The sequence below is a fragment of the Rhinolophus hipposideros genome (genome assembly GCF_964194185.1).
Source record: "Rhinolophus hipposideros genome assembly, chromosome: 5".
NCBI classification, from domain to species: Eukaryota; Metazoa; Chordata; class Mammalia; order Chiroptera; family Rhinolophidae; genus Rhinolophus; species Rhinolophus hipposideros.
Window position 1 is genome coordinate 59231336 of NC_138051.1, and position 14294 is coordinate 59245629.

General features: G+C 36.0%; 1 protein-coding gene across 1 annotated transcript in view; it reads left to right on the plus strand.

Moving 5' to 3' along the window:
* PIAS1 (protein inhibitor of activated STAT 1) overlaps positions 1 to 14294 on the plus strand; it is a 114058-nt gene that overhangs the window by 73056 nt on the left and 26708 nt on the right. Inside the window, exons 5-7 of the mRNA XM_081050439.1 lie at positions 528 to 618; positions 1269 to 1403; positions 8290 to 8395. Coding sequence (XP_080906565.1) covers positions 528 to 618; positions 1269 to 1403; positions 8290 to 8395 — 332 coding nt within the window. The remainder of the gene's footprint in view (positions 1 to 527; positions 619 to 1268; positions 1404 to 8289; positions 8396 to 14294) is intronic.

Consider the following 14294-nt stretch of genomic DNA (forward strand, 5'->3'; position numbering starts at 1 on the left):
AATATTATTATTCAGATCTTCAGATCGCAGGGAATAATGGAATACCTTGACTAGTGGACAGAACTTGGTCTGGGGGATAGACTTACAGCATTTGGCTGAAAACCAAAACAATATTTCACAGGCAAATAAGTTTGGGAAATACTGTATATTATTCCTCCCTCTTGAAAAGTTGCAGTGTATGTTAGCTTAGCTCTGAAAAGTTCTATATTAAGGAAACAATTTCATTTGTTGATTCAGAATTACTTAAATTTATTCAATGACAGAACCCCCCACCCCCCAGAACATGCTTCAACAAATGACTGGACATGTTATGAAGACAACTACAGGTTGATAGTTGTCATCACTGAAACTACATTGACAGAGTTATTTATTTTAGACATGTTTAAATATGCTTATTCATCATAGAAAATGTCTAGTTCTAATAGTTTTTTTGTTAAGTTTGGCCATCTTTTAGATTAACTATTGAACAAAAGTATTAATGAGGTCATCCTTTAATAAAGGAAATTAAACTTGTGTTTATTGTTTAGGTTTTGTTTATCTGAAACCAGTTGTCCACAAGAAGATCACTTCCCACCCAATCTTTGTGTGAAAGTGAATACAAAGCCTTGCAGCCTTCCAGTAAGTCCTAAAAGCTATTTTTTAAATGCATTGCCAACATTGCTATCAAGTAAGTCATCACAGCTGTTGTTAATCGTAGTTATTCATTAAGAAATTATCTTATTTTGGATATATATTCATGTGACTGAGTGAAACACTTGTACTATGTGCAATTAACAGCTGTGACACTAGCTGTGGTGACAAAGTCTGGGACTTGGAGTTGGCTTGGAAGCCTTAGTGTTATACTGGATTTGGGGGAGAAGAAATTTGTTGCAGCAGAACCTCAACTGTATTCCTGTAAATCTGGAAGCCTGCGGTAGAATAGAGATTTGAAGCGTTCTGTGCCTTACGCAGAGGGTGAGAGTCAGGGCTGTTACCGGTCGACTTTCAAATATTCCTTCTATACTTATCTGAGCTCTTTATGAATTCATCCTGATTCTTACATTTTAGAGATTTTTAAGGTCTATCACCAGTATTTTTCTCGGGCTTACTGTAATGAGACTGTATGTTTAGAGAAACACACAGGAAACTCTTGTAAATGTTTGCTTCTCTACTTTTTAATGGAAACATTCATATTTTATAAGTACATAGTTTGTAGGGTGTGTTTTTTTAAATGGAATTGAAATGATTGTGGAAATAATAAGTAGAAACAAATCATATTTCATCCTTAGGGTTATCTTCCACCTACTAAAAATGGTGTGGAACCAAAGCGACCCAGCCGACCAATTAATATCACCTCACTTGTCCGATTGTCCACAACAGTACCAAACACGATTGTTGTTTCTTGGACTGCAGAAATTGGAAGAGTAAGTAAATTTTTGTTTCTACCACGTTTTTCTTACAGGAAGGGTTAATCTCCATGGCTACCTGAGCTTACAGGTAAATGATACTGTAGAATGAGTTACAAAGGGATTTATTTTTGTCTTACAGTGAATTTTCCACATGTTCCCATTTAAAAAATGGGATTATAAAGTATCCGGTGTTTTATAACCTGATCCTTTCAATCACCAATTTGTCATAAATGTCTTCCTATGTCATTACATGTTCGTCTACATGATTTTAAATGGCTACATCATATTACAATATGAATATGCCACAATTTAGACTATTCCCTATTTGTGAGCACTTATTTAATTGATTGATTGATTGATTCATTCATTCATTGCTATTTCAAAGAACATGTTGAAGACCACCCTAGTAGCTATAGTTTTGCATATGATAGTTTCCTTAAAAACCCTGTGAATTGTTGAGTCAAAGAGCTTACAGAATTTTAAGAAATATTGTATACATTGACAGATTGGCTTATCAAAAGATGTTGTACAAATTTATTATCTGACTTACAGTGTTTATTCATGTGCCTGATGACTTATACACTGTCAACAGTTTTATCTACTTTAAAATCTTTACCACTTTTAATAGATAATGGCACCACATTGCTTTCATTAGTACTCCTTTTATTATTACTGAGATTTAACATATTTTGTTTGTGTTTATTTACATTTTAAAATCATACTCATTCATCTATTTCTCTATCATGTTTTTCTTTTTCTTACTGATTTATGAGTTCTTACTATATTAAGACTTAACCCTCCTTTACTTGTTGCAAATATTTGTTTCCAGTTTGTTTGCCTTTTATTTTTATTTATGTGGTTATTTGACATGTAGAAGATTTATTACAGAGCCAAGTCTTAACCAGCTTTTCCCTTTATAGTCTTTCCCCCTCAGTCTGCATCAATGTTCAATCTATCTGCCCTTTTCAAGATGACATAAATATTGTTTATATTTTCTTCTAGACTTTTGAGGTTTCTTGTTTTACTAAGTATGTAACCAGCATAAATTTATGTGCAGTATAAAATAAAAATTTACTTTCATTTTTTAAAATAGTCAGTTGTTCTAATACCATTGAATGCTGATTCAGAAGCCACCATTATTATATATTTGATTTTTATTTATCCTGGTGTGTTTCTGAACTTTTAAAATATTATTTCTTAGTCTAGCTTTTTGGAAGGGGGACGGTTTCAGAATATTTTTGATTATTACAGTTTTTTGATAGCTCTTATCTGTTTACTAATTCATTTGAAATTTATTGAATGCTTACTGTATGCCTTGCACTATACTGATACCTGGTAGTACCATAACAAGAAAAAAAATGGAGCCTGAGATCCAGGGGCCAGATGATCACATGGCAAAAAGTGAACTTACTTACCATAAGTAATATAAAGGAGAGATGTGTGTGATGATTTCAGAGGAGGTTAAAGAGCACTTTGAACTAGAGAGAGATGAGGCAGGGCTTCCCTGATGAAGTACCCTGTTTCCCCGAAAATAAGACCTAACCGGAAAATCAGCTCTAATATGTCTTGGGGCAAAAATTGATACAAGCCCCAGTCTTATTTTACTATAAGACCAGGTATGTGACGTGACGTGACATGACATGAATGTAACCCCCAGTCTTATATTAATTTTTGCTTCAAAAGACGCATTAGAGCTGATTGTCTTATTAAGGCTAGGTCTTATTTTCGGGGAAACACAGTGGTGACTGAGCCAAGAGCTGAGAGAGGGTAGAAGGAAACAACCTGCACAACCCCTGGATGGGTGAGCATAGCTCTTTTCAAGGAACTGAAAGAGAGCCAGTGTAGCAGGGAGCTGAGAATGGGGAAGAGCAATGTACAAGATGAGGCGGGAGAGGTAAGAAAGGGCCCAACTATGCAGGACCTTTGAGGGAATGGTCATATTAAGGATGTTCTCTTTTTAAGCAGAAAGTTTACAGGGCCCTAGTTCTGTTTAGAAAAGGTCACTCTTCAGAGTGGTAAATAGCTTGAATGGAGACTAGAATCATGTAGAGAGGCCACGTGACCTCTTAGGAGCAAGCGATTGCTAAAGTGTCAGTAAGAGAGAGAGTCCATTGGCCTAGAGTCATGATGGTGAGGAAGGAAGGAAGTAGGTGGATCTGTAGTACTCAGTGATAGATTAGATGTGGGGCTAAGAGAAGGGGGATGTCAAGGGTGACTCCTTGGTGTCTGACTTGAGTAACAAGGTAAATGAAAATATTACCGACATAGAGGAGACACTGGAAAAGGACTAAGTTGTGGTGTGTTTTGTTTTTTTCTGCTTTGGAGGAGGGAGTGTTGGAGGACTAGATAGATGGAGGAAATCATGAGTTCATTTTTGAAGCTTTTGCATTGAAAATGGCTTTGAGACATTCTGAATAGTCAATTGGGCATATAGGCTCAGAGGATAAGTTTGTGCTGGAAAAAGGAAATGTGGGTTATCTGCATATTATTGGTGGCTATTGGGGCCACACAAGCAAGGGTGACATTACTTAGGGGGGAATGTATTAAGTAGGAAGAGGACAGCGCTTAAGACTTATTCTTGAGGAACTATATAACTTTACTGCTGGGTAGAAGAGAACAAGCCTGCAGAGGACATGGGAAATAATGCCAGAGAGGTAGGGCAGAATGGAGGGTGAGTAGGAGAAGCCAAGGGAAGAGTTTCCAAAAGGAAGGAGATGGTAAGCAGCATTGAACAGATGTTGAGAATTCAAGTATGTTGAAGTCTAAAAAAATCCTCTTTGGGTTAGGAACACGAAGGTGACTTTAGCATGAACTGTTTTGGTGGATGGTGGGAGGAGAAGCCAGAGGGTGACCAGGTCGAGGTGAGGCAGCAGAGATAGTGAGTTAGAGGAGTGTGACTTTGGAAAGAGGTTGGGTGAACTGGAGGGAAGTGTGTGAGTAATTTGATTTTTCTTTTAATGGGAGAGTCTTTAATATGTATTAAAGATGGTGGCAGGTTTCTTCTTCAGCAGAAGAGGTTAAGTATACAAGAGAAAGAAAGGATAAACAGTAGTGAACTGCATATAACGCGGGATAGCTAGGAGGGACAACTTCTTTATTTAATGGAAGAATAGAAGGACTGTGTATATGTTTGATACTGGAGAGATGAGTAAGTGCTGATCTGATGACTTACCTGTGAGATGGAAACTGAGGTAAGTCTGCTGAGAGAGGGGGTAAATAGGAGCTTCGAGGAGAATGGACATGTTGGAAAAGTAATTACAGAGAGACGTGTTCCCCTGCATTACTCCCCCAAATCTTTCTGGGAATTTGAGTGAGATTGCTTTAAATTTGTATATTAACGAGGATTAATTTATTTACAATATTTAATGTTCCAATTTCAGGAACTATATATTTCTCTATATATTTATTCAAATTCTGTTACGTTCCTCAGTAATTTAATAGGTTTTTTCTTATAAATCTATGATTTTTATTTCCTGTGTTGTTTATTATTACTGTTATTATAGGTAGATCTTTTTTCTATTATATTTTCTAAAGAACTTATTTCTTGTTGATTTATTTAAAAGCCAGTTATTATTGAGTATTTTACTTAATACCTAAATTCATGTGTTGGTTCCAACAGCTTTTTAGTTGGTTTCTTTCCTGGTATTTCCAGATAGGCAGTTTAGAGTTTGATATGTATCATTATACAAGTAATGATAATCCTAATACTTATGCCATAATTTCTTATTCTTCTTCTGTTGTGCTGGCTAGAACCTTTAAAACAATGTACTAGTGGACATACTTGACTTGCTCGTTGTGTTAATGAGAATACTACTGGTGTTACAACATTAAGTATTGTCATGATTGTTAATTTTTGATAAAACTCAATTATATCAATGATGAATTCCTGTATTCCTCTTTTATTGGATATCTTTGTGAGAAATGGATTGAATGTTATCAAAATCCTTTTTGACATCTATCAAGGTTATATTTGTTTCCTTTGCCTAATTAATGTCATCGTTAGGTTTTCTGAATCCTTTTTATTAATGTTTCACTTCTAGTGTACGTTGGCATTTCCCTTTTTGAAGAGGGTGTTGAAAATGTTTGGGTTTTGTCTCTGAAAAGTATAGCCTACCAGGGAAGTGTGATAAACACCAGGCTGTTTACGGTGAACATAGACCTATGAACAAATCTGAAACTGGGGGGAGAGAGGAAAATGTGGTTGCTGATATATAGCTCTAGAGGAGGGGGAGATATTCTTCCCAGGGGAAGTTTTCCATACCTCAGAAAAAAGACAGTATCTTCAGTGATTTGAAGGTCTACCAGGTAAGGTCAGATCTTTGCATAGACCCCTATCTATAAGTTGGAAACCTTTTTGAAGTAGAACATTGAAAGAAAATTATTCTCTTTCAAAACCCAAAAGATGATTTATTAGGTTGTTTTTTTCAATCATTAGTTTTAATTCAACTTGTGAAGATACTCTGAATAATTTGTGTAGGATCTCTTATTGTTTGGGGGATTGATTTGTATTGTTAGTTGCCACTGAGAAATGTTAGAAATATGTCTTCAAAGGAAGTAAATGGAAGAACTAGTATTAACTAAAGCTATTATGGTAATCATATTGTAATATGTAAATGTATAAAATCAACACATTGTATACCTTAAACTTAATGTCAATTATGTCATTGTAAGTCAGACATTAATTGACTTAATGTCAATTAATGTTATATGTCAATTATTCTCAATTAAAACAAGAAAAAATAATGTGAAAAAGAAGAGCCAGTACAGTGCTTGAAGGAAATAAGTGAGGTGAACCATGTTGTAACTTCTTATCCAATCTCAGGTAGTCAACTGCATTTAGATTTATTAAACACTCATTGTAGAGAAGTTAATTAGATACTGTTGTGTAGAGCACTTAACGAGTAGATTGTATCTTAATCATGGAGAAAATGTCCTATGAACTTAGTTTTGAAGACATTCAAAAAAGCATTTGACAAAAGCATCAGTGTAATGCAATATCAATTGTTGGAGTTCGGTAGTACTTTGAAGGGCTAGTGGGAACAATATAATATCATCTACGTGAAAGAGATACAATACAGTACTTCTGTTAAGTTTTGGATTTTTTTGCTCCTGAATCTCTTTCATGTGATGTAAGATTTAATTCCGTATTATCAGTACAAATGGCATTTGTTAATACTTGGCGTTCTTTTTGCTGCTGTTCTTTTTTGGGGGGGAGGGGTTTACATGTTTCAACTGGAGTGAACATACCTTTTCACTGAGCTTGTAGGTGTGGTTTCTACTTGATCTGTGTTTAAAATTTTATATAAAAGCTTTAGGGTAATTCCTAGTTCTGAACATACAAGCTGTTAGTATATAATTTCACAGTGTTAATTAGCATTTCTCTAGTTTCTATCACACTTGAAACATTAATCAAATAAATAATAAAGGCGAATAAGGTGTGTGTTTTTTTTTTCCTGAAAAGAAGGTTTTCAGCTTTATATTAGAGTTGTATGCTGTATGGTCTAAAATGTAGGCACGTTTTAAGGTTACTTGTGCTTCATTAATAAATTGTTAAATTTATTAATGAAAGTAAATTAGCTTTGACACTTCCTTTTTTTCCCCTCAGAAAATGTGTACCATGTGAACACAGATCTGTTTCTGAACTCTAAATGAAAAATTGACCTTCCAGAGGTTATCGTAGGGTATTCTGTTGCCAAAAGAAGGGGATGCATTTTTAAAACTGAAAGTAACAAAATTGAAATGTAAGTTGAACTAGGGTAGGAGGGTCAAAGCAAACCGAGTATGAAAGCAAGAACTGTGAAGAACTACACTGGCTTTGGCCTTTAAGTCATTGTCCTGGCATCCCTATTTCCTCTTGGTTTCTGGTGCCAGCTCTATTACCAAGCCGACGCATGATCATGAGCAGATTACATACGTATTATTTTGTGCCTCCGTTTCATCAACCTTTCACTTAGAAAAATACATGTTTTACCTATCTTATAGGCCTTCTGAGGATTAAATGAAGTAGATAGTATATGTTGAGTGCTTTCAAAACTGTGTTGCTGTTAAGATAGAAGATGGCAGTAATTAATTTTCCTTTTGCTTCTTTCCAAACCTTTTGATCTTCCTCTTGATCCCAACACCAAATGGACAGTGGGCCTTCTCATTTAGGCCTCTCTTACCTTTCATAAGCCCCAGCTCTCATTTCTTCTTCTTATCAAATCACATACCCTTCACTCTGGCTTGGCTTGTTTATTTTCTTTGTCCCCCTTTCCTTCTACTGTCTCTGGGTAGTCCCTCTGCTGGTGATGGATATTCATATATTCATTTGCCAAACTAGCAGCTTCTCTTTGAAAATCTTTAATATTTCCTTTCCTTGTTGTGATAATGGCCCAAGTAGGGTCTTTTCAAGAACTGATTAAAGGCATAGAGAGAGATTAAATAGGTTAGGAAGCCAATTTAATTTATAATTTTTTAATAGCTACTATTTTACATATATCTAGTACCTACTAAATATGGTTTATAATGACTTTGACATCTTATTGGCCTTGGTTTATATTTAGTTGTAAGAGTATTCTTTTATATGAGTGCTTTAAATTGATTAGCTTCAAGCATAGGTAGTCAGGTAATATAGAAGCGTGGCAGACCTGGCTTTATTGCTTGAAAGTTGGAAAATTAGGACAAGTTCTTTTACTTCTCTACACTTCACTTTCCTCATCCATAAAAGTAGGTTTATGACTCCCTCAGCAGCTTTTTGGTTAGGAGTAAATAAATCTATTCATGAAAACACCTAAGATAGTGCTTGGCACGCAGTAGGTGTTTTAACAAGTGTTAGTTTTCTTTCCCTATTGCTATGGGATTAAAATAGATGTACTATGTACTTACATATGTTGTTTGTTCTCTACATCTTTTTTTTTTCCAGAACTATTCCATGGCAGTATATCTTGTAAAACAGTTGTCCTCAACAGTTCTTCTTCAGAGGTTACGAGCAAAGGGAATAAGGAATCCGGATCATTCTAGAGCTTTAAGTACGTATGACAAACTTACTTCCTTTGTGCAGCTGAACTACTTTGGTAAAAGATTAGAGTAGTATTTTCTCAAGAATTTTCAGGGTTTGTTTGTTCACTAGAACTTGTCATAGAGGATTTAAAAACACTGAAAACCTTGTTTTGTGAGCTAGAGTAAATCAAGACTTGCGTAATTTAATCTTTTTCATGACCTATGTTTTATACTCTGTATTTTAACTGATCTTAAAATTAACTTTGTAAAGTGAATACATGAACATGGAAGAATATTTTACTAAAATTTCATAAAATAAATAAATGTTCAAGGAAGCCTAGGAGATAGGAAGGAAATCTTTGTATATATTTCACAAGAATTACTTTACATTTAAGGTTTATCTAGGAAAAATGTGCATAGGTACGTGGTGACTACATCCCTGCATTAACAGAGTTAAAAAAGAGTCAGTGGCATGGTAGAAATAGTAATGCAGTAGGTTCTGCTGTTAATTATGTGGCCTTGGACAAGTCACTCTATTCCTTTGAGTCTTACATTCCTCTTCTGGAACAAGAGGTTTGTACCACATGATTTCTGAAACCCTTCTGAAGTCTGGGTTCATAGGTATGAATAACTAGATGGTTCATTTTGTCATGTTAAATTTGAGATGTAGTAAGGTCTGCAAATTGACTGCTCTGGCCTCAGTTTTTGGGGGTTAAGGTCAAAGTTTGGCTGCCTTTCCAAAGAGGTGAACTAAGGTTGTCCTTTATTCTCTTCTTTGTGAAAGATAGATTTTTTTCATGGATGGATTTGGGAATGCGGCTGGGTGCTTTGGAAACAAAACTTGTGCAGACAGGAGTTGGATAGCTACCCTTTAAGGATTCTTAATGTGATTTGATTAATGAAGCCTACTATCACATTTTAGTCAGGAATACTGGTGGAAAGAACTAATGTCGTAAGGCCAGCTTTCCTCTCATTTCTCTTTGTGGCATAGCTTTTATGTCTCTTTCTAACCTGTTTCTATGCTGGAGTAAAAGATCCCACTACCTCTGAATATCAGTATATCCTCAATACTTCATTGAAAGATTTTTCTGTATTAAAAGGACTTTTTAAAAAGGCAAATATTTCCCATACTGTGGGACTATAGTCAATAATATGGTAATAACTATGTACAGTGTCAGTTGGGTAATAGACTTATCGGGGTTATCACTTTGTGACGTATATAAATGTCTAATCCCTATGTTGTTTTGTACACCAGAAACTAATAAAGTATTGTGTGAACAGTAATTTAAAAATAAATCACTTAATTAAAATTTTTTTTAAAAGGCAAATAATCCTGAATCAGGAGGAGCATATTTTTGTCTAATGCCCTTGTAGGCATTCCTTGACAGAGAGTGGAGAGCTAGATTGACAGCTCTGGCTTGGGGTCTAGGGGAGTGGAAGCACCATTTGTCAGGGACAAGGAGATAGTGGGGAATCCTGAAAGAAGAGAAGGAACAGACATCTATTTTGAAGGAGAGTGTAAGAGATTAACTTTCTGCATACGCTTGCTGAAGTCTATTCCTGATCATGCTACTAAAAATCTTTGTATTTGCCACGTAGTGCTGGAATGTCACCTAGTCACAAAGCATTAAGAATTACGTGAGCCTGTGTGGAAAAGATAATATCGGGAAATAAGGCAGATGAAGCTGTTATAAATAGTAGTAATAATAATAATAATAATAATAATAATAATAATAAGGCAAGCTGTCTGCTCAAGTTGTTGACTCTTCACTTGTAGCTGTAGCACCATCTGGAGGGAGAGTGGGAAGGTGAGCCTAGAATGACTATTTTCTGGAAGTAACCACTGTTAGCCACCATCAGGAAACAAAAACTTATTTCTAAAGCTGTTTATTTAATCTCTGATGCAATGCTGGAGGTGAAGAGTACTTGTATGGGTAGGATTTTTGAGGCAGTTTATATCTTATCTTACTTATTGGCTTGGGGAACCAACAAAACATTAATTTGGATCCTACCGATAAGACATTTCGTTGTAATTGACTAAAGAACAAACAGATTGTTTCCCATGATGCTATTTGTAAAGAAATAACTTTCCTAACAAATTAATTGTGTAATTAAAAGATTTTGTAAAACAACTTGACAGAAGAAAATGTTGGCCGGTTTCTCAGATATTTCAGAAGAATCAAGTTGCATATAAATGAGTCACTCTTAATCTTACCAATAAATACTACTGACAGAGTTTTAGTAGTCAAATCAGGCAGTATTATGTTCTTGAAAGAAAGAATAAAGTCAGTAGTATTTAGACTTTTCACAGAGAAATCCATCCTCTGATTCATTTGATTTAGTAGGTTTTTGTGTTGTGGTTTTCACCTTTGTGTGGAGCTGTCCCCTCACAACTGTCATAGAAACAGTCTTTTACTAATTCTTGGTCAAGTTCTTGTTTCTTCTCTCTTCCTTTCATCATTCGCTTTAAAACTTGGCCATACTTTAACACTATTTCTCCTCTCTCATCACATTGCCAATGCAAGAAAATTGGGGCTATAAGATGTGAATTCTCTAAACTGCCCATTTCTTCCTTAATCTTAGTACCACCATAACTGTTTTTCAATTTATCTGCACTTATGCCCATCCTTTATTCTCTTCAGTCTCAGGAGGAAATGTCCCTTTTCCTGCTCAAAGTTAACCTCCTATTCATTTATTTTTCTCATTCAAGAAATTATATTAAGAGTCGGTTGTGTTCCAGGCACAGGAGAATATAGCATTAAACAAGACACACATGGTCTCTGTATCCCCCAGAAGTTTGCAGTCTGGTGGGAAAGACAAACAATTACAGAAGTCATTAATGAATTACAGTTGGGATATGTGCCTTAAAGAAGAAAGGGAACTCTGGAGGTAACAATAGGAGAACATAGTCCTCTCTGGTGCTGTGGGATTTAGGACAAGATTATAAGGAAGAGGGGAGGAGTCAAGCCCCAAGATGGAGAGGGATGTGCCAAGAGACAGGGCCAGTGGAGCTGGAGTGCAAAGAACAAAGGAGAAGTGAGCAGAGAGATAGCCATGGGGTGAGTTCATATAGGTGATTGAAAGACACGTGATAGAAAACCCTGAAAGGATTTTTAAGCAAAGTAACATGACCAGATTTGGGATATCAAAAGATCTCTTTGATGACTGAATTGAAGGGAGCTGAGGCTGACTGACTCAGTGAGGCCAGTTAGGAGCCTGTCGCACAGAGGAGAGATGATGTTATATTGAACTAAGGTAACGATGATGGGAAAAGAAGTTGACAAGATGAGAAGTGTTGAAGGGTAGAAATGGTGATGGATTATATGTGGGGGGTAAAGAAAAAGGAGAGGTCAAGGAGGGGTCCCAGGATTCATAGGCACCGGGTTACATGGTAGTGCCATTTACTGAAATGGAAAACAGTCTTGAGATGGTCAAGTTGCAGGGGAAAGATCAGAATCCGTTCTTAGACTTGTGGGACTGGAGATGTCCATGAGACATCCAGGAGGAGATGCTCAGAAACAGAATTGTGGCTCCCTCATTTATCTCTGTCCTGTATTTTCACTTCCTCTACAGGCTCTTCCTGTCAACCTTCCCTGTCAAGTCCTTTTCATCCTTTCAAAAATATTGATATAAAAACAAGTTACTCTCTAGATGGAGCTCTGTGTTCCTCCTATTGTTCTCATCCTCGTTTCTTGAAACAGTAGTCTACACTTGCTCTTTCTGCTCCTCACTGCAACCCACTGTGATATTTTAACTTCCATTGTTCCACTGAAAGTGCTTTCACAGGTGTTACAAAGCAACAATCTGATTGCCAAATTTAAAGTTTATCTTTTCAGTTTTCATCTTGGATATTTTTGCTGTGTTTCATACTAACCACATTCTCTTTGAAATTCTCTTTGACTACTACATCTCAATCACTTGCCTTTATTGGGGTCTGTTAAGGGAAGCATCCTAAATGTTTGTTTTCCCTGAGGTTTCATCCTTGGTCCACTTTTGTGCATACTTTCCATAGAGATAGTCACATCCACTCTTGTGGTTTAAACTAGCACTAACTCCCAAATGCATATCTTCACCACAGACCTTCCCCTGAATTTGAAATAATGATATGTATAGTTAAAACTGCCTTCACCAAAACATTCTACTAGTTCCTCAAATTCAAGTATTTAACACTGAACTCACCAAATACTAGCAAACTTACACCTTAAATATTTCTCAAATTTGTCTTTTCTTTCTCCCTACCATCACTGTCGTTGGTTAAGCGCTCATATCCTGCCTTTATTTTATAAAACTTTCTTGGTCCCCGTTCATCTCTCTTTTGGTAGTAACCTAAGTGATCAGTACAGATCCAATTTATTATTCCTTTGCAATTCATGTCTTCTCAACACCAATGGAATAAAAACTCCAACTTCGTTAAGTATGACATGTGTAGCTTTCCATGATGTGGCACCTGCTTATTACTTTCCAGTGTCATCTTCTTCTCATAGTTTATATTCCAAAAATACTGAATTCTTTTCTTTTCATCAGTGTTTGCCAGTACTGTTTTCTATGCCTCAGAACTTCCATGTTGCTTCCTTTGCCTAACTCCAGTTATCCTTCAAGTTTCACTTTTTCTAAGAGGCATCGCAGAACTCCCAGAATATGTGATTTGACTTTCAGCTAGCTTCCTGAACATACCTCCACCAGTAGTATCTTTATTCCCTGCTGGACTATGAGTTCCTTTGGGCAGAAATTGAATCACGTTTTTCTTGGAATTCCTAGTGGCTTAGCACAATGTCTGGCACATAGTAGAACCTCAGGTTTTTGTTGAAGTCAACTATGAAAAGAGATCCAAAGTGAAAATCAGGTCTCTGTTCCTCTCTTTCCTTGCCTTTAAAATGGAAGTATTGGACTAAATATGTTCAATTGTTTCTAACCTTAAAATTCTAAAAGGCTGAATGTAAAATAATCTGATACTAGGTAGGAAGGACATGAATTATTTTTAAAAACCAAACCCAGAACAGCAGTGTCTAACAGAACAGCCTGTGACGCTGGAAATCTCCTACATTTGTACTGTCCCATATGGTCGCCACCAGCAACATGTGCTTATCGAGCACTTGCAATGTGGCTAGTCCAACTGAGGAACTGAATTTTAAATTGTATTTAATTTAAATTTAAATATAGCCACATGTTAGTGGCTAAATCTCATAGCTTGTGACAAAAATTTTTAAAAGATGAATTTTAAGTGTGGCTAGCTGTAACTTTATTATAGGTCATAAAATACTGTTACCACTGTAATTCACAATGACACAAGAAAACTTTACCTCCTAGAGACTTACCACGTTTTTGGTTGATGCAGCAGGATGAATATTATATCTTGTTTTTATTTATTTTGCTCCCTTGTCCACAAAGGATAAGTACTTTAATTTTCTTCCACACTTCCTTGTGATTAAATTTAACATAGTGGGTTTTTCCCGCTCTTCTGTCTTTTAGTTATGTTTATTGAAGTAAAGCTTACAAGTAGTAAAAATTCACCTTTTTGAAGTGTACAGTGTGATGAGTTTGACAGGTGTATGCAATCATGAACCACTGCCACAATCAAAATACAGGACGTCCTTTATCCCAGAAAGTTCCCCTGTGGCCCTTAGTCCATCTCATCCCCTTACCTCCATTTCCTGTAACCATTGATGTGATTTCTGTCTGTAGTTTTTGTCTTTTCCAGAATGTCAAATATTGTACCCTTTTGTGTCTGGCTTCTTTCACTTAGTATAATACCTTTTGAGGTTCATCCATGTAGTTTGTTACTCTTTATTGCTGAGTAGTATTGCACTTATCCGTACCATAATTGGTACATCCATTTATCAGTTGGTGGACATTTAGATTGTTTCCAGTTTTGCGCTGTCATAAATAAAGCTGCTAAAACATTTTGTATATGGATATCCCAGTTTTATA